Source organism: Haliaeetus albicilla, chromosome 10 (assembly GCF_947461875.1).
Source record: "Haliaeetus albicilla chromosome 10, bHalAlb1.1, whole genome shotgun sequence".
Lineage (NCBI taxonomy): Eukaryota > Metazoa > Chordata > Aves > Accipitriformes > Accipitridae > Haliaeetus > Haliaeetus albicilla.
Window position 1 is genome coordinate 23246071 of NC_091492.1, and position 18828 is coordinate 23264898.

At 43.1% G+C, this 18828-nt stretch overlaps 1 protein-coding gene across 2 annotated transcripts; it reads left to right on the top strand.

Annotated features, from left to right (window-relative positions):
- The first annotated feature begins 87 nt into the window (after positions 1 to 87).
- PSME3IP1 (proteasome activator subunit 3 interacting protein 1) lies at positions 88 to 15800 on the top strand. 2 transcript variants are annotated; one of them, XM_069793952.1, is made up of 7 exons: positions 88 to 218; positions 3223 to 3368; positions 3560 to 3658; positions 7546 to 7672; positions 11738 to 11866; positions 13861 to 13925; positions 15048 to 15800. In XM_069793952.1, exons 2-7 carry the CDS (start codon positions 3239 to 3241, stop codon positions 15263 to 15265), a joined length of 768 nt encoding a protein of 255 aa, XP_069650053.1. In that variant the 5' UTR covers positions 88 to 218; positions 3223 to 3238; the 3' UTR covers positions 15266 to 15800. The 2 variants fall into 2 exon arrangements, with proteins under 2 accessions (XP_069650053.1, XP_069650054.1); XM_069793953.1 differs by having other exon boundaries at positions 110 to 218; positions 3228 to 3368.
- Positions 15801 to 18828: the final 3028 nt, after the last annotated feature.

The following is an 18828-nucleotide window of genomic DNA, read 5'->3' on the forward strand; positions in this document are numbered from 1 at the left end:
CCGTTCCGCGAGCTCCTCGGCCTCCCGTAAGAGCAGCGGGGATTGGCTACCGGAGGGGAGGGGCCTCCTGAGGAAGAGCTCACTCGGTTGGCTCTTGCGGGCGGAAGGGGAGTGGCAACCGGCGGCGGCGAGCGAGCCGGGGCGGGCCTGTGAGGGGGGATCAATGGCGGCGCTCTGGGCTGGGCTGTGTCTCTCGCTGTAACGGGCCGGCGGCCGCGGTACGTGCTGGTGGCGGCGGCCCGAGCCCCGGGGGGCGGGGGCGCGACGGGCTCTGGGGGCAGGGGCTGGGGCCTCTGCGAGCGCGGCGGGGAAAGCGGCCGTGGCCGGACTGCGGGGCCCTTCGGCTGCAGGGGCGGAGGGGGCCGGGCCCGGGCCCTGTGAGCGCGGCGGGCCGGAGGCCGGGCCGCGGGGGGAGGCCGCTCCCGGAGCGAGTAGTGGAGGGAGGGTAGAGAGAGGAGGTCGCGGTGAGGGCTCGGCGGCGCGGGCTGGCAGCAGGCCCCAGCCCAGCTGCCCAGGCCTGCGCCCGGGAGGCTCGCAGGCAGCGTTAACAGCGGGTACTGGCTCCTGGTGGCGGGTTTCAGGCTGGCTACGGCATGGTGGGGAGCGACTCTTCACCTCTGGCTCTCGGGTGGTCCCAGGCTCGGTGCCCGGCACTTTATTTGATGTGCCGCGGAGGTGCGGGGAGCGCTGCCCGAGTTTGTCGCAGTGATGGGTGGAGGGGCCCGTTATTTAACGGAGGTCTGAACGCACACGGTACCCAAGACATTGCCTCTGCTCTAGATCTGTTCCAGCCTAGGTGATTGCAAGGGCTGTGAAGTTGTTTTGTTTGGGATTTTTTGATCCTGGGAATGTTACCATCTGGCAGTATCAAAAGGTGCAGTTTACAGCTGTGACAAACTTCTGTCATTTATGATGACGGCACATCACTCACTAGAATACAGTCACCAGGTGAAAACATAGCTGAACGGGGGATGGTTGCCAATCACATGTGTTTTGTCTGGTCTGGAAGATTTTCTGTGTGTTTCAGGTGGGGGAGGGCAAAGAATACAGCCAGATCAGCAAACTTTGTAAGTGCAAGTGAACTTAAATGTGATGCTGCTTGATTTTTTTATTTTTTCCCCACATCTTTGTGCCCCAGGATGTGGTTGTCAGTAAAGTTGTTATTTGCTGAAATGTGTTTGATCAGACACCAGTTTCCAGGATTGTAGTAAAAATACCCTAGCTGTATGTCAAGTCATATTTAAACCTTAATCCACTCCGGCTATCTTAAAATACATTGTCTAAGTGAACTGGCTGGTCAAGAAGGCAGATGTTGCTGTTGTAGGCTTTAGTCCCCAGCTGATACTGTGCCCTTGCTGAATCCCTCTCTTTCGGTTTGTTTTTATGACTTGCTGTCACCATTGTATTGGAACCTTTCGTATCCTTTCTGAATGGACAAGTTGAGATGACACAAGTGGAGAACCAGGTTATCATGTTTGTATGGCACTTGGGTAGGAAAGCTGGCCTTGTGATTAGGACCTGTATTCATGAGGGAGATTCAATTTTTGTCTTCTCTATAGGTCTCCAGCTTGAACTACCTTCAGAAATTACACGCAAAGAGTGGGTGTTCCATGCTTTCTGGAAAGTGGACTTGTCTTAGGGTGGATTTCTGTTAGCTATTAAAAAAGAAACAAAAGAAAAGTTAAAGAAAGAGAAAATCACCAGCCCTTGGTCTGTCCTTCCTTTCCCCAGCCCTTAAAAGAATCCTTTTGTCTTGTCTTTTGATAATTCCCACCTTAAGAATGCATCCTGCTTGTAACAAATATCTGTCCAGTGCTCTAACCTGGACTTCTTCTGAGACCTCAATTTGTCATCTGTATGACAAACAATAACTCACAAAAAGTATCGGGTTTTGTAAGAATTTCAGGACTCCGCTTCCTGCAGGAGCAGTACGAAGGAAGGATGATAAACTAGTTCCTTCCATTATTTGGGTTACTACATCCCTCCCTCCCTGGAATAGTAAGTGTTCTGGCTTCTCCTCCAGTGCTGAAATGCAGGCAGGGTGAGATCCTAAATGAATAATACTTGGCAGTGCAGGGGGCAATCGTCTGTAGTCCTTGAGGTACTTGCTGAAGTTATACCAAGGAAATAAGAAGAAACTAGAAAAAAACATGAGGTTAGCATGGCTTTAAATGGATACCTGTCAATTCTGTGTTTACATTGTACTTGTGTATACAGGCTTGGTGTAAGAAACAAAATTAGGCATTAATGCCTTGTCCCATAGCGTGGAGCTGGCAGAATAAATCTTGAAGACTTGCACAAGCAGTTTGTTTCATCCTGGGTTTACAGTTGTCAAGACCGTGAGTTTCCTCCTTAGGATGACTCCTTGGAGCATCTTCACCCTGCGCCTAATGTTGAAATAGGTACCTGGCCAGTACTCAAGTATTAGGATCTCCTAAAGCAGAGGGTGGGTGTACTGTGTGAGAAGGGGCTGTGCTCACTTGGTCAGAACTGCTGCTCCTGTTTTCTAATCTCAGCCCTGCCTTAGCCCAAGGGAATTCCCTCATTCACTCACCTTTTGAGCTCTGAGTAACCCTGACAGACCACGCCCCCCCACGCCCCCCCCCCCCCCCCCCCCCCCCCGACATAATCTGTCCAAACCTAGCTCTCCCTAGAGGTGCAGAATGCTTTTGAAGGTTAGAGAGATTAGTTGCTAATTTCTGAAATCTCACTGTTAATCACTTACAAATATATGCATTCAAATCACTGAAAACAGGCAAGCTTTCTCAAGTTTTCACAGGATGGGCAAAAAGAACTTAGGTAAAGTGAGGGCAAAGTGTCAAATCCTTTCACCAAAACTGAGGTGTAAGAACTGAAATAAAAGGATGCAAGTGTAGGTGTGGGTTTTTAATTTATTTTATTTTATTTTTTTGTGTATTTACTTAAGCAAGGTGAATCCTAAGTGGGGTGGGGAAAATTCCATTAAAATATGACTTCTAGAAAAGCAGCCCGAGGCAGACAACTAACAGGGAAGACATAATTACAAAAAAGAGTAAAGAAGGACTAATAGGTGTTGCTATTAGTCTTAGCAGTTATGCAGTGAGTAGGTATCTCAATCAGTACTTACTATGTAGTGGTCTTCAGAGAACTGAAGTTATTGTAAGTTTTTCAGGATGTGTAGTAATGTCTCATGTACTGACAAGTGAAATCAGGCCCCTGGTGTCTTTCATATCGTGTTTTTAGGATAGGCTGTTCCACAATGGATGGGGGAGATGGTACTGCTGACCTTGTGATTAACAAGAGGTTTGTGTCTGAATCGGAGCTAGAGGAGCGGCGAAAGAGAAGGCAAGAGGAGTGGGAAAAGGTCCGAAAACCTGAGGATCCAGAAGGTATGGGATAGATTTTAATAATTATAGGAAAGAGATCGGAGAATATTTCACTTTTGTGGAAAACAGGACCAAAAGGTAATAGCTTGTATTTTACAAGTTCAAAAGGTTTTTACGTGAAGGAGCTAAGCGCTGTTGGTGATTCAGTGTTTCTAACGTATGGTCTCATTTCCTGATTTGTTCCTTCCTTTCAGAATGCCCAGAGGAGGCGTATGACCCACGTTCGTTGTATGAAAGACTTCAGGAACAGAGAGAAAAGAAGCAGCAGGAGTTTGAGGAGCAATTTAAATTCAGTAAGCACCAGCAGTTACTGTTTTGAACTGAAACCCAGCAAACTGCATGTATTGTGTGCAACAGCTGTATACAGCATCTGACTAAGGGACATGTCTGTGTGTCTTGTTTGCCTCTCTGAGAGATAAACAGAGGCTTCAGAAAGTATTATTGAATTTTTGCATCTACCATCCTTGCATTTTTCAAGGATGGTAGATGTTCTGGTGGATAATGTACTGTTCTGGGCACTGAGACAGCACTGCACATGTGCAAAACTCAAAAGTTGCTTGCAGTTATGGAGTTGCATTCCTGTAAAGTGTGGAATACTAGGCTTGTTTTGCACATTAAATCCAAAAACGCCCCTGATATCAATTCATGGAAAAGTGGAAATGTAACGTGGTTTTGTGACTCTTGAACTCATGCTTTAAAAGAAGTCTTGTTCCAGCAACTGTTACATTTCCAAGCTTTAATTAGTTGATTGCATTGGGTCTGGCTGAGATGGAGTTAATTCTCCTCATAGCAGCCCTCCTAGTGCTGTGCTCTGCATTGGTAGCTAGAAAGGTGTTGATAACACACCAGTGTTTTGTCTACTGCTGAGTAGTGCTGGCACAGCATCAAGGCTGTCTCTCCAGCATTTTTGCCCCCCTCAACAGCAGGCTGGGGCTGGGCAAGATCTTGGGAGGGGACATAACCGGCACAGCTGACCTAAACTAACCAAACAGATATTCCATACCATATGACGTCAGCTCAGATATAAAGGCTAAGTAAAGGGAGACGGAAGGGGGGCATTTTTGTCTTCTGGAGCAACCACTACACGTACTGAAGCCCTGCTTCCCAGGAAGTGGCTAGACATCACCTGCGGATGGGAAGTAGAGAATAACATCGTTTTTCTTTGCTTTCGCATGTGACCTTTGCTTTCACCTTATTAAACTATCCTGATCTTGACCCGCAAGCCTTTTGTTATATTTTCTACCCCCTGTCCAGCTGAGGAGGGGGAGTGATAGAGTGGCTTTGGTGGGCACCTGGCGCCCAGCCAGGGTCAACACACCACATTGATGCAAAAGTGATCTGAGGCTCAAGATTACTATTTGGAAGAAGTAAACATACAGGAGTTGGTTCTTCAAAAAGTAGATGTTTAACTCTTCTAATGAAATGAAAACCTAATTTCTACTGATGTTTGAATTTCACAAAGGTTTTATAGAAAAATCCTTTGCATTATATCACCTGTATATGTGCTGCTGAGTGCAAAGATGATAATGAGAACTAGAAAATCATTAGTCAACCATTTGGGGAAAAAGGGAGCTATTGGCTCTACCTAAAGAGCAGTGAGGATGATACTGTGGAACTCCATTTTAAGGTGGGTTCCGATCGATTTTGGTTCTTTGGCTGGAAGCTTTACCCTCAAACTATTGTGTTCCAGTTTGCCTAACTGGATTCTGTCTAGAATTTCTCTTGCATTTGCGATGGAACAAAACTATGTTTTACCTTTAACTATGGCACAATCTTTGAGTTCTGTTAGGTAACACTCCCTGCCCCTGCAGATGCTATCGAGTGCATTACTGATTACAAGGATTGCCTTTCCTGTTTTGTAGTAGATCCTTTTAGAATCATTCCTGTAGCCAAATTTCTTTGGGAGGAGGTAAGTGGGAGGAACTGACTAACTAGAGATCAGTGTTGGGTGGACTGTGATCCACTAGTTTGTCTCATCAGAGTTAAGCCCAATTTGGCCACTTGTGACAAGATTTGTCCTCTAATATGCTTGAATTTGCCTTAAAATGTTCATAAGTGTTTTTTCTATCCATGGGAATTTTGGAGGAGTGGAAAATGAGTATAGTGCACTGTCATTCTGATCAGTCGGAATTTATGATGGGACTTGGGAGGAGAAACACCTTACTGCTGAAGAACTGAGTTTGCATAAACACACAAACTTAGTTACCCTTTGTGTAGATAAAAACTGGTGTACAGACTAGCACTTCTTCTTTCTGCTAGGTTATTCAGCTTTGCAAGAATGCCTTCCTTTTTACAGTAAAATAATTTTAGTAGAATGTTATAGCATTTTAAGTGAAAATTAATACTAGTATTCTCTTAAATGCAACTTTTAAAGTTTTCTTTCTGGACGATTATGGTAACCAAAATAAGGATAAGTGGAAGTTATTTCTTGTCTCTCTAAGTTTCGCTTGTATTTTTATTAGTGCAAAGTGGAAAGTACAGATAGCAGCATTAATGCATTAAAGTCTCCCAACTGTACCTGCTGGAGAGTTTCCAGTTTACTTCAGTAAACTTTTGATCCAAGTCATCTTTGGTGATGTGACTAAACAGTTTGTGTCAAAGTGGCCACCAGAAAACTGACTGCTATCAACCTGGATGGGAAAGGCTTCTGATAACTCTAAATTAATTGTTTCCCTTGCCCAGTTATATTAGATCTGCAACGTCTTCCCTGTGGTTCAAGAAACCTGTAAACCAAAAATTTGCTTTTAAGGCAACCCTAGCAGAATAACAGATACTTGCTAACCTGGAAAGCAAAATCTACTGCAGACTATTTAGTAGGGAATCTCAGTAACCTCAGCCATAAGGATCTCTATGGCTGCTTCTCTTAGTTTGCAGATCAGGCGGGCAGAGAATGAAATTAATTCGTGTCACTCACTTCAAAAAATGTCCTGAGTTTCACTACTTTTGCTGTCTTTTTGAAGGGGGCCTCGGCAGTAGTAGTGAATGCTACAAGTTACTGTTTAAAGATTTACGAATGAGCTCTGCATTCTTAGAGTTGGAAAGATATAATTGATAATAATAATTGATTTCTAGAGCTTTTTTGTCAAAGACAGAAGCTTGCCAATTATCAGTGTAAATGGATTTCTTAGCTTGCTGTTAAAGTGAGTAGGACTTGACTATGTGGGTGAAGATTAAAAAAAAATATGGCGACCTCACATAAAAACCTAAAAATCCTCTTATAGAATTAAGCTCTAATGAAGACTAAAGGCAATGTTTGGGTTAAGATTTCGAGGATGACTACAAACAGAAAGACTTGGTCTTTCTGAAAAATGCTTTTTATTACCTTTCTAACTAAATCATTTGATTGAGAGACATTGAACATTTGCAGAACAGAAAATAAAACGCCTTCCTACTGCACTAGTGTGTACTTTCCTTAAAGTAGGGTAACATGTTTAGAAATAATTTTTTTTTGGAAGTTAGGAATTGTCTTGCTTCTACTTTTTTTTTTTTTTTTTTTTAACGGATGTTAATCTCAGTCAAGTTACTAATTGTTTGCTTTAAGAAAATGTACTTCCTATTTTGAGGCAAGATTTATGGGGAGAAGTAGTGTGGGTTTTTTCCAGTTATTGATTGGTTTAAAAACAGATTCTGAGGAGACAGGCTTAAACTCAGTGTCTGAAACCAAAACAACAAATATATCGTTGCTTAATGTAGTTATTCCTTATTTTGTGTCACCTGTTCCAAATGGCGTTTCAGAACCGCAGAAAGGCTGCTTGAAAACTGGTCGATTTTCCTTAATTATGTCAGCAAGACCAATAGCATTTCATGGCTTCCTATGAATTGTGTCTTGCTTTTCTCTGTAGTAATAGTGTTGTTTTCAAACTGTGTTAGTTTGTTGTAGTTTGTGTGCTTGAGTTTTTCGGCTTGTTAGCATCCAGTATCATTAACCAGGAAGTATTTTTACTCCTTAATTACAGAATCCAGCAGATAGCCTGTGGAGTTTGCTTTGTACCCTTTTCTCGGCACAACAGTGAGACTGATGGAGTACCCAATTCACTCAGTCACCCAGGACTCTACTCTGCTATGGGGCAGTTTGAAATCATCAGAAAATTTTCTGAGAGAGTGGTGAAGTAACACAAAACAAATGGCTGCTCCTTAAGTGGTTGTAGCTTATCAATATGCATTCTTTTCCTTTATTCAGAAAATATGGTAAGAGGCTTAGATGAAGATGAGACGCATTTCCTTGATGAGGTTTCTCGGCAGCAAGAGCTACTAGAAAAGCAACGAAGAGAAGAAGAGCTGAAAGAACTAAACGAATACAGAATATCCTTTGCATTAAAATGGCTGGTGGTTGTATAGAGGAGGATAAGGGATTGGGCTGTAGTTTTGTTCTGTCATTGACATTCTTTCTATAAAACTGCTTTACAGAACATATACAATGATAGACTTTTTTCATTGTAGCTTGGATCTCCCACTGTAATGTTTGATACTCCCCCCCTCAACCCCCACGTGTCTTTGGTACTTTTCTTTCCTTCTCCCCCTCCCCATTGTTTGGCGTTTTGGTTTTTTTTTTCCCCGTTATAGAGTGTATGAAATACCATAGCTAAAAAGAGAAAGAGATTGTAAAGGAAAAACAGCCTGTTACTTCTAATCTTTTGCTTTTTTCTTCTTATTGAAAAGTAAATGTTTTTGTTTGTTTTTTTAACTGCATATTGGCTGTTTTTAACATACCTGTTTGAAATAATGTTTGATTTGCTCTCTCTGTTATTCTTCTTGAAGTATTAGCTACTTTCTCCCTTGCTGATAACTGCAGGATGAGAAATTAAATACATCTGTGCAGATGCACTAACTTTCTTCTGGGAAGTCAGTGCCCTTGAAGACTCAGCTCCTTTGGGTAATACAGACTCTTAGACTGTACTAAGAGCAGGACTGTTTGGCTTTGCTGTTAAATGCCAAATTTTCATGAAGATGTGCTAGAAAATAATATAGGATGCTTTTTCTCTCTAGTCAGTGGCAGTGAAGGGAGGTTGGAATGATTTGAGGATTTCTGTGCTAAGCTAGATGTTGTTTATTTGAGGTTTATTGAATCTGTGCAGAACCTGATGGTTTCTTTGCCTCCTAATGAAAACCATTGCTTTTAAGTCATCAGTGAAGAAAGCGCAAGTTCTCAAGGATGCTTTAGTATAAATGAAAGGATTTGTGGACACAAGGTGACCAAAACCAGTCAGGAAATAAAGCTGAATAGTGCCAATGCTACAAAGATCTGCATTACCTTCTGTTAGTTAATGATTTATAACTTAAAGCGTGTGTTCTGTGAAGAGTGTCTGTTATCTTAGTAATGTGTTTATGAAAAAGCAATACTGATGCATTTTTTTATTCAGAAATAGGCTGTAGTTGGTTAATAGATTTGGAATATTTTCTTGATTTGTTGGATCTAATAATGGGATGTTCATGGGATATGTTTAGTTTCAGTGATGGTTACTTGCAGGTCTGGCTGATGCAGGGATGTGCAGTATAAGCTTGTGCTGCAGAAGCAGCTGACAGCTCTAGTTAGGTCACATACGTCTGGGGTGAACCATACCAGCCCAGAGGGAATCTTATGTTGTCTTGAATTAGCCACGTAACACACTGATCCCTGAATTTACTGAGCAGGGCCTGTTCAAGACGTACAGGCCATCTAACCTCAGTCTTTGCAATCTTAGTAATATTGTCTGGCTCTCTATCTGAAGACTTGCTGTAAATTAAACTGTAGAACTTATTGCTGATGGGGCAGAGGGAAGGAGAATGTTTTATAGTCACCTCAGCTAACGAGAAATTGAGAAGTTTTGCCCATTCCGTTTCCTTTTTTTTTTTATTTGTTTATTTAACCATAATATTTCAAGCAACCTCAGAGCAACTTGCAAAATGACTCATCTGTGTTTGAAATTTTTGGTGGTATTCTTTTAAAATGCAAAAGGTGTTTTTGTGTCTGCAGGTTGTTACTAATGGTTTGTCACTACAGTGACAAAAACCACTGGGTAGTAGGTAAACATGCTGGATCTATAGGTGTACTGTTCAAGTGCTCTTCCAAACTAATAAGAGGAATGTCAACCCAGTGAGTTTGATTATTTGGTCTTTTTCCTGGTATAATGTCCAATTTAAGCTACCCAGAGGCATTAATTTTGCAGTAAAACCTACATCAATATTCAAGTACAGAGCTTTTTTTCTTTCTTTTTTTCTTCATTTTTTAGGTTGAACAGTCATGAAATCGTGTATCTTGCATGCTTTGGAATATTTTAATGCACTCTCGAGCATAAGAAATTCATATGCATGGATGCATAGCAATTTTACTTCTTCCTGCATGAACAACTAGGGGCTTTGCTCCTTAACCTATCCAGACCCCACGGGTCTGACAATGTTTAAAGATTTACAGATATTTTTTTAAGCCAGTTCCAAGAAGTGTTTGAGAACAACATCATCTTGTCTTAAATCCTATGTAAATGTAGGAAAAGTCCCCCTCCAAGAAGCAGGCTTTACTGTAGGATAGCTTTTTTAATGCAGTCGATATTTAACATTGAGAGGTTTATTTCTAACGTAGTCTTCCTGAGAGGGGATGCTTCTTGGCTAGGTATAGTGTTACATTTGCTAATGACAGCAGTACATATAAAATCTCTGTTAAAAACATGCTGTGTCTCTGGTAGTTGAGGCATGCTAGGAGAATGGCATCCTGGATGGAAGTGAAAAGCCTGTAATTTGGTAGCTTTTAAAAGAAAAGTCTTTGGGTTCCTCAGCCAGGCTTTTTTTAGTGCAGTCTTAGAATATAATGGGGTAATGAACCTAAATGTGGAAGTTGAACGCTGCAGCGTGTGGAATCCTGTGTTGCAACATCAAGCCCTGTTTGACACAAGCAGCTTTCAGATTGCTTCTGATAGCCACAGGATGGCAGTCCTGTGCCATCTTAAGAAATAAATAAAATTAACAGTCTGATTTTGACTGAGAAGACTTTCAGTTGAGGTAGGGAGCAGTCTAGGTTACTGCTGTATCCTTAGGAAAATCAAATAAGGAATGGCATCTGAACTCTCCTAATTGTAAAGTGATTGGAGACTTTGAGTGTGTCCCTTCAAAGGAAGATGTAAGAGTTTTTTATTTGCAGATGTTCAGTAGGGAAAAAAACCTATGACTTCAAATACATGGTCCATCAATGTGAAATTCACTATCCAGTATTTGTCTGCAATAACTGGGGCACCTGTGAATCTCCAGCTTGTGGTTATGTCACCTGATCAGTGGAATTTTAGTCAGAGAAGAAACTGGTAGAAAGCTGGATTTAGGGTTATAAACAAATACCCTTTTCAATTAGGTTGATTTGTCTTTGCTATGTGTAGTTTAAAAGTTTTGCAGAAACTTTTGTGACCCCACTGGCACCTCATTAACAAACAGGATCTTTGGCAGACCTCGCTTCATCAGATACAGCTGGACATTAACTGTTATCAGGGATGGGACTAGGTCCTGCCACAGAAGACCTGTTTAGTCTGTGTGCAGAGTGAGTGTGCCTTAACAACAGACCAAGCTCCTTCTTATCCTGTCTGAGAACCTACTTAAGCTTCTCCACCTCATTATAGATCTCAGCTACATCCCACCTTGCTAACACTGTTTTAAGCTACTTAGTTTTTCTGTGCAGTTGCAGTCTTTTTGGGTGAATCTTGGACCACACGTAGTCTTAATCAGATCTGTCTCCTTCCTCTTGAGGGTGGTGTTCAAACTGGCAGTAATAGCCTTGTGGGCCTTACAAAGAGATGAGCTGAAAAGGTAGAGTGATAAATACCAAAACAGAAAATTGGAACTCTTTTGCTTTGGTAGGCTGAAGTCTGCTGGGCTCAGCAAAAGGAGTGTTTGAGGAGTGGAAGTGAGCCCACATATTGCTACTTAGTTTTTTTGGTAAGGATTAGGGGTTGAAGTGGCAAATTTGAATTACAAATGTGTTGATCCTTGTAGAAGGGGGAAGTACTGCATTGCTTTTTTTTTTTTTTTTTTTTTTTTGGTCCAGTCTGACCTTTTTGATTTTTTTTTAAGACCTTTAGGAAAAGGCAGGATGATGGGTATGTTTATGCATGCTGGATGTGTCATGTGTTGCACCTTTCTGACTTCAGAAAAGCAGCTCCTAATCTGCTGCCTGGATGTTTTTACAGGGAGAGCTGGTATTGATACCCAAGAAAGTTCTGCACCCAGTGGGTGAAGTCTCTTCTGTCTCGGCCAAAGGTGCCAGCTAAATGTCATTACAAATAAGTTTATTTTGATAGAATATGTGAATGAACTTCGGTCACTGCTGTCAGCAGAGCTAGCTAAATATATGTGAGAAGAAGTGTCTGTTCTCTCTATTCCTTCCTGATTGATCCTTAACCCTTAATTCACAGCACTCTCACCAAAGTGGGAGTCAGTATGGACCCAAAGAAGGAAACTGAGAAGAAATTGCCCGTGAAGTCAGTGGAAAACAAGAACAAATTCTCTCAGGCAAAGCTGTTGGCAGGAGCTGTGAAACACAGAAGGTTAGTTTCACACCTCTATAAATTCATGAGGAACGGAACCCAGTTAGCAGTCTAAAGGGAGGCAGGCCAAAACTGCCTCCAGAGAGTGAGGTGTGAACCTTAGCCCTAAAGAAAAAAGGGGGTAGGTATAAGAAAAGACCAGCCTTGTTTCTATAGGCTCTCACAAACTGTGGGAAAAACATGAAGCAATTCAAGTAGATAAGCGTGTGTAAAGCAAGTGGGTAGACTCTTCATTCTAGACTGCCAGGCTTGGGCAATCCTGCTTGGGGATCTAGAGGGAATCTATTTTACATGTCTATTTGTAGATATCAGTGTCACCTCACTCATGTAATTTCATTCAGGTTTGCATAATTTATCAGCCGATTTTATCTGTGTCTAAAATGGATTGGTTTAGTTGCTGCTGGGGGCAGCATGGGGGAGACATAGGTTACAAGAGAAGAGCTTTGTGTACTGATTTGATCTTGAGGGCATCAGGCAAACTTCCTTGCTCCTCACTGATTTGTACTGATACATCAACACCCTTTCCATTCCAGGGAGATGGCAGCTGGGTTTGTGATGTTTGCTGTTTTGATCTTGGCCTGCAAACACAGCTGCTGGTGTGCTACAGGTTATCAAGAAACTAAGCATGTGGGGCTAGACTTATTTCCCACAGATGAGTTGTCTAATACTTAAGATGATTACTGACGTCTCGAAATTCAGTCAGTGTTTTTGAATCTGTCCCAGAGAATGAGAGATTATTTTAGAAGCTTATCTTGTAGGGTGATGTTTAGCTCCCAGTACAGCAGTAATTGCATGTCTGAAAACTGAAGTAAGCACTTCCACCACCTAATGTGGAGGGGGTTGGGTAGTTGTTTGGGTTTTTGGAAGGCAGAGAAGAAAAACCCTGAACAGATAACAAGCAGCCAACAGTGTTTTTTTTTCTTGTAACTACTAGTACTTAACCTGGTACGATGTAGAGAAGGAGCTGGCATGTGCTTAATGGCACATCTAAAGCCTGCAGATGGCATCAATTTGAGGAGGGTATCTTAACTGATATGTCAGTGCCATCACAGACTTGCTTTGCAGTCTTCTGTTTTTGCCATCTTATCTTTTATTGCAAACTGGCCAAAACCAAGTGTAGCGTGAGCTCAACATCTGTTCTCTGAGCTTTGTAGTTTCCTGTAAAGGATGTATTACTATAAAACCTCCCCACACAGAACCTTTCATCTGTACTGCATATTCTGACAGGGACAGGAAAGAGTTAATGTGTAAAAATGCTCATACTTCATCACTTTAGTCCATCACAGCTGAAGCTGGGAAACATTTGTTTATGTGGATGGCTTAGGATTGGGAACATGCGAGAGGCGGAAAAAGAAACTGAGCTGTGACAAGGAAGAGCTCTGAAGAGTCAGAAGTCCAAGTAACGCTTCTTTCCCCCAACACCACTTTGGACCCAAAAGGACCCTTTTCTTTTTTAGGTCAGACACTGCAGCTGTGTGTGAATTGCTGCAAAACCTACTGGGCTTCTTACTGGGTGCAAGATTTCTAGATGTTTTGGAACAGGCTCTTTAGGTACTTGAAGGAGGGGAAGGAAACCCTGGAAGGGAAAAGACATGGATGTTACACCAGAAAGCATGATAATCATTCACATGTGCAAGCCTGTGGTCATGTGGGCTGTATGAAGCTCAGGTAGTCATTCCTGATCTCCTGTGGGGTACTTCCAGCTGAATAGGCAGCACTGAGTTGCTGTGCAAGAGGTCTGACTTGGACTCCCAGAGGCATGTTTCTGTTTCCCAGGTTAACAGGTGATATTTCCAGTGTAGGTGTTGACTCTTTCTAGGATTGTGTATGTTCCCTAAGAAGCCCCAGTTAACAGCATTTTAAAGTGGTGCTGGTCATCAGGGGATCCTGCTGGCATTTGCTGTAGGTTTTGAGGCAAAGATGTTACTTTAACTTCACAGTAATTAAGTGGTTGCTTGTGAGGAACAAGATATTTTCTTTTTTTTTTTCCACAGTTCAGATGGTGGTAACAGTGTGAAGAGGTTGAAACTAGATACTGATCATGATGAAAAGAATCAAGGTATGTCCTGATTTCTGCATGTGGGAAGCTGTCTCTCACCTGAACAGCAACTGACTCGGTGTTAAATCTGATAGAGGATTTGCTTTCCTGCTCCTTCATTATGCAAGACAGCACAGACTGCAGTTGGCATGTTCTCTCTTAAAGCAGTAGAAGTGGTAACGATAGGTGCTGACAGCCTTCATAGGGCTGGAGGGAACCTCTACAGGTCATCAGTCTATCCCCTGCCTAAACCATTCCTGACAGATGTTTGTCTAAGCTGCTCTTAAATCTCCACAGATACAGATTGTGCACCCTCCTTAGGCAGTTTATTCTAATGCTTAACTGATTTTACCCTTAAAGAGTTTTACCTGATAACTAATAGGAGTCTCCTTAGCTGCATTTCAAGCCTAGTGCTTGTTCTATCGACGGGATACATGGAGAACAGATAATCCCCTTCCTCTTCACAGCAGCATTTGATGTATTTGTATACATCCCCTATTAGCTTTTCATGCTATGAAGTGATCTTGTCCATCCTGAAACCAATTTGTTTCAGAAACTAGAAGAAAAATTAAGTTGCGTTTCAGTCTTAGCTGTCAGGGCTGCAATTGACTTGCTGTCAGGATATTCTTGACACAAATAGGGTGAGCTGCAATTGTGTAACGACAACCCAAGGCGCTTCCTGAATCTCATTCTGTTGAGTAAACTTTCAGAACGCTGGAAATAATTAATTAGCCATGGAAGATGGGAGACATTGACTAGCAGAACGATGGAATAAAACTTTTCCTCAACTATGCTGTTATATCGCAAAAAAATACTCAATTACACAAAGCAGAGCTATTTATTCTTATTTAGTGGGTTTGGTACTTGACAAGCATCAAACTGACAACTTTAGAATAAAAATCTGTAATGCCAGCGTAGAGCTGGGCTTAAACTAGTGATGAGAAAAAAAATCCCCTGAGGTAGCAAGTCCTTCCTGTCAGAATAGCTTTATTGCAGCATAAAGCTGCCTTATGCTTTAATTAAATCCTGCAGTCAACCACCACTGATGTGGCAATAGCAGGTGAATGGCACGTGGCAGTTCCTGGGCTTGATTAAAAGCCCTTTCCTTCACTCTTGTTTTTGACTGAGGTACCTCTCTTTCAGAAAAACCATCCTGTGTTCCCTTGGGGAGCAGCTCAGTGGGAGGCTCCACAGTCCACTGTCCCTCAGCAGCCGTGTGCATTGGGATCCTGCCTGGCCTGGGCGCCTACTCAGGAAGCAGTGATTCGGAGTCCAGCTCGGATAGCGAAGGCACTATTAATTCCACTGGAAAGATCGTCTCTTCTGTCTTTCGTAGCAACAGTTTCTTCGATGGTCCATAACAAAATCCCTCCGTGTGTAATGTAGTGCAGAGTATCTTCCAAAGCCCTGATGGATGCTTGATGCATCCTTCTGCCCCAAATATAATCTTTCTAGCTAACCTCTCAACTCTAATACACTCAGATACTTCTAAAATAACTCATTGTATTTTATTTTATTCCCCCTCCCACAACTTTCCATTTCTGGGGTGCATACTGAGCCTGGAAGAAAGGCTACCATCCTAAATGAGAAGGCATACCTAGTAATGTAATGAAGGTCTGAGGGTAGGGAGGAGAGAGCTTTATCTTTTAAAATTCTTACGGAAAGAAAGAATTCTGGTGATTTAAGAAGTTTATACAAGACTAACAGGCAAAAAATATTCACTTGAAGCAGTGAAGTCTTGTAGAAAAAGCCATGTGTTCTGTTTTAAAATGTCATTTTTATTCTGTATTTGAGAAATGGGGGCAGAACAGAAATCAAGCAGATGGTGAAGTGTAGATTGCCATGACACTGTAAAGAAGTTTTAGTGTTAACATGATTAAAGACATTCTGAATGCATGTTTTTTTATCTTGGCTTGTGCCATTCATAATTGTTCCTGTTCCATTAAGCAATTTCTGCACTACCCAACCAGCCCCTTCCTCAAACCACCACCCAGGAAAAGTGCAAGCCAGCCTCCTACAAATGCAGAGAGAAGGTGATGGAAAACTCTTGTTCTGAGTGAGTTCGGAGGAGCTGCAGTTGGCTGTTCTGCTCAAAGGCCATTGCTCCCGCATGGGCGCTTGACAAGTCAATTCAGCTTTTCTGCAGCAGTGTCCTGAAGAGCATGAATTCAGAGTGCATGGGATTCCCCAGTTCAGCCCAACCTCTTTGTGCAGAAGCTGGAGAACTCTGCCATCCTTTGCAGTTGGTAATTTTTGAAGTTGTACTGGATTTAAGGAACCTTACATGGGCATGTTTATGGGTGGTGTGGACCAGGAAGCCAGGCATGAGTGAGAAGTAAGCTGTGAAAGCTGAGGGCCCATCTTTTTCATCTGTGTGCCAACAGCACTAATGGGAGGTCGGTGGGTTGGAACACCTCAGCTTGACTGCTCAAAGGTGGAAATGTCTTTGTGATAATCTCCCTCACAGCAGTCTTGGTCTACGTACTACACTCCGAAGTGTATGCGCTTCTGAGAAAACAGCTGATACGTGCGTACCAAAGGGCAGTTATCTGAATGTGACGCTAAGCAACTTGTAAGAGAGCAGCTGGGATAAAAGCAGTGAAAACCGAAGGCATTTAGTAGGATTCATGGCTTAGCTTGAGTGTTGAACTTTCCTGAAGGAAACAAGGAGAGTTGTGCTCACGCTGAAGCTATCCTTAGCCAAATACCCTTTCTGTTTGCACAACCCAGTTCCACAATCAGATCTTTACAAACACACTGTAATTCCTCCCCTGTTCTTCTGGGCTGCCTGGCACCTTTGTGTTTGCTCCAGAGTTGCTCCTGCCTCTTCTCCAGCTACTGTAATTATGGTGCTTTCAGGTGGAAAATAGATAGATCTCTTGCTGCCTCCCTAATGCTTTGCTTTGGATGACTTTCATCGTACCTGGCTATGGAGTGAAATGGAAGTGGTGCACAAAAAAATATCTGTTTTTCTTGAAAGTTGCATTTGCAAGAGCCTTGAGCAGTTGAAATGAGAGATGTAGGTGTGCTTCCCTGGCATTAAGCTAGATCAATAATCTCTCTATAGAGTTGGAACAGCCTGGCCTGGCTGTGGCATGCTGGGGCCATTTTCCCCGAGTGGTATTTTGCATAACTGCATTCAAAATGGCTGATTTAGTAAGAAATTTATAGTGGGATTTGGCAGCCAGTTGCAGGCAGATGTGGTGGTGGTGGTCCATGGGGGCTGTAGGTGAGACCAAGAGGGGGGTGACGGTGGTTATGTTGGACCATGCAAGGCCAGGAGGAGATATAATTCAGTGAAAGCAGGCAGGAGAGCTCCCCACTTTCCTCTTGTTCCCAGAAGAGCAGGAATAGGGCACTCGGGGAATGCCTTTAGCTCACACAAGCCTTTGAGTCTGAGTCACTTCTGCTGTTCTCATGGCCTGGCCCATGTAAACAAACTGCAGAGTTGTCCCAGCTCATCACTCCATCTGTTGGGCCCATTTACCTTCTTACAGTCAGAAGCCATCTGACATTAAAATACTTAAGTGGACTGAAAGACATGCTGGGACATGAAGAGTGCAAGGGATGGAGGATAAATCAGAGCTTCTGGAAATGGCAGCTGTGGCAGTAACCTTGCCCCAGGGCTGATATGCTGGAGAAGAACGGCTGGGTCCAACAACTCTGTCATTCAGTGATGGATGTAGATTTTTTTTTTTTTTATTTTTTTTAAGACTGTTCTCTCTTTGCCGTGACTGCATAGCGTGTGCTTCATCCCCTCCCCAGAGACAGCTTCATAAACTGCTTGTTGTCTGTGCTTGTTGTTAAAGCTTCAGAGAGGTGTTAAAAAAAATGACAAACCCCCACAAACATGCTACTAGCAGGAGAGCTTACTAGCTAGTGCAGCTGCATGTGAGGTTTTCATATGGAAAGAAAAAAAAAATTTTTTTTCCAGAGCCACAGACTTTGATCTGGAGGCTGAGCTGTATACAGCATTATTTTCAAACAAGCTGCCTTTCAAAGGCTGCTTCTCCATTTGGAAAAGGGTGGTGTTGGTTGGGTTTTTTCCCTTCCAGAGGGCTTTGCAAGGCAAATATTTCATGGAGCAGTCCCACCTCTCCCGAGGGATGGGGTCTCACCAAGCTCTGTGCTCGGAGCTGACTCGAGGCCTCACCATCAGCTTTGGCTTTGTGCTTTGGCCAAGCTGTGGGGCTGCATGAGGCAGCCTGTGTGCTGGTGACTCGGTGGCAGCAGTGACAACCATGCATTCACTAGCAGTGGTAACGAGCACAGCCAGTAGCACATATGCATGCAAATGGGCTCCAGGCTTTAAATGGAGACACCAACCTCCCGCCGCAAGTGTTTTCGCTAATGGGGAGAAGGGATGTCAAGTCTACCTGAGTTTGGAGTAAGGCTGGTGATCCCTGCAGTATGTTCAACTTCCTACCTGCTAGCTTCAAAAGACCTTAATCTAGTTAACAACAGAAGAAAGCAGCAATTAGTGCTGAAGAGAGCACGTTGCTGATGAGCAGCTCAAAGGAGCTGCTGGAAAGCAGGATTTCATTACCCAGCCCATCTTCTCCCAGGCAGCAGGGAACTTTTGTTACTCAGACTTGGAAAAATTTCTAGAGATGAAGCAGCAGCAAACCATGAAACTTCCTTTGCCAGTTTGTTGTGGGTTCACCGGTGTTTTCCCAAGCATGCGCATGCTTGCACACACACCAGCCTCCTGCCCTCAGCTCGGGCAGGCACTGAGAGCTGATGGGATGGGGAGAGGATGCTGCCCTCCCCAGGACATCCATATTCACCTCCACCTTTGGTAAATCGCTATCTTGCCTGCTGCTGTTGGTGGCCTGGGGCTGATCCTGGGGCACAGACACTGAGCACAGGCTGAGTGGCTGGGTGACAGCCTGTCTCGGGGTGACTCTCAAACACCCAGCACCAC

Excerpts from the sequence above, each read along its gene's own strand:
- PSME3IP1 (XM_069793952.1), top strand. The coding sequence starts at position 3,239 with ATGGATGGGGGAGATGGTACTGCTGACCTTGTGATTAACAAGAGGTTT. Across the intron at positions 3,369-3,559 it reads AAAACCTGAGGATCCAGAAG|AATGCCCAGAGGAGGCGTAT; the intron begins GTATGGGATAGA and ends CCTTCCTTTCAG. Across the intron at positions 7,673-11,737 it reads CTAAACGAATACAGAATATC|TCTCACCAAAGTGGGAGTCA; the intron begins CTTTGCATTAAA and ends AATTCACAGCAC.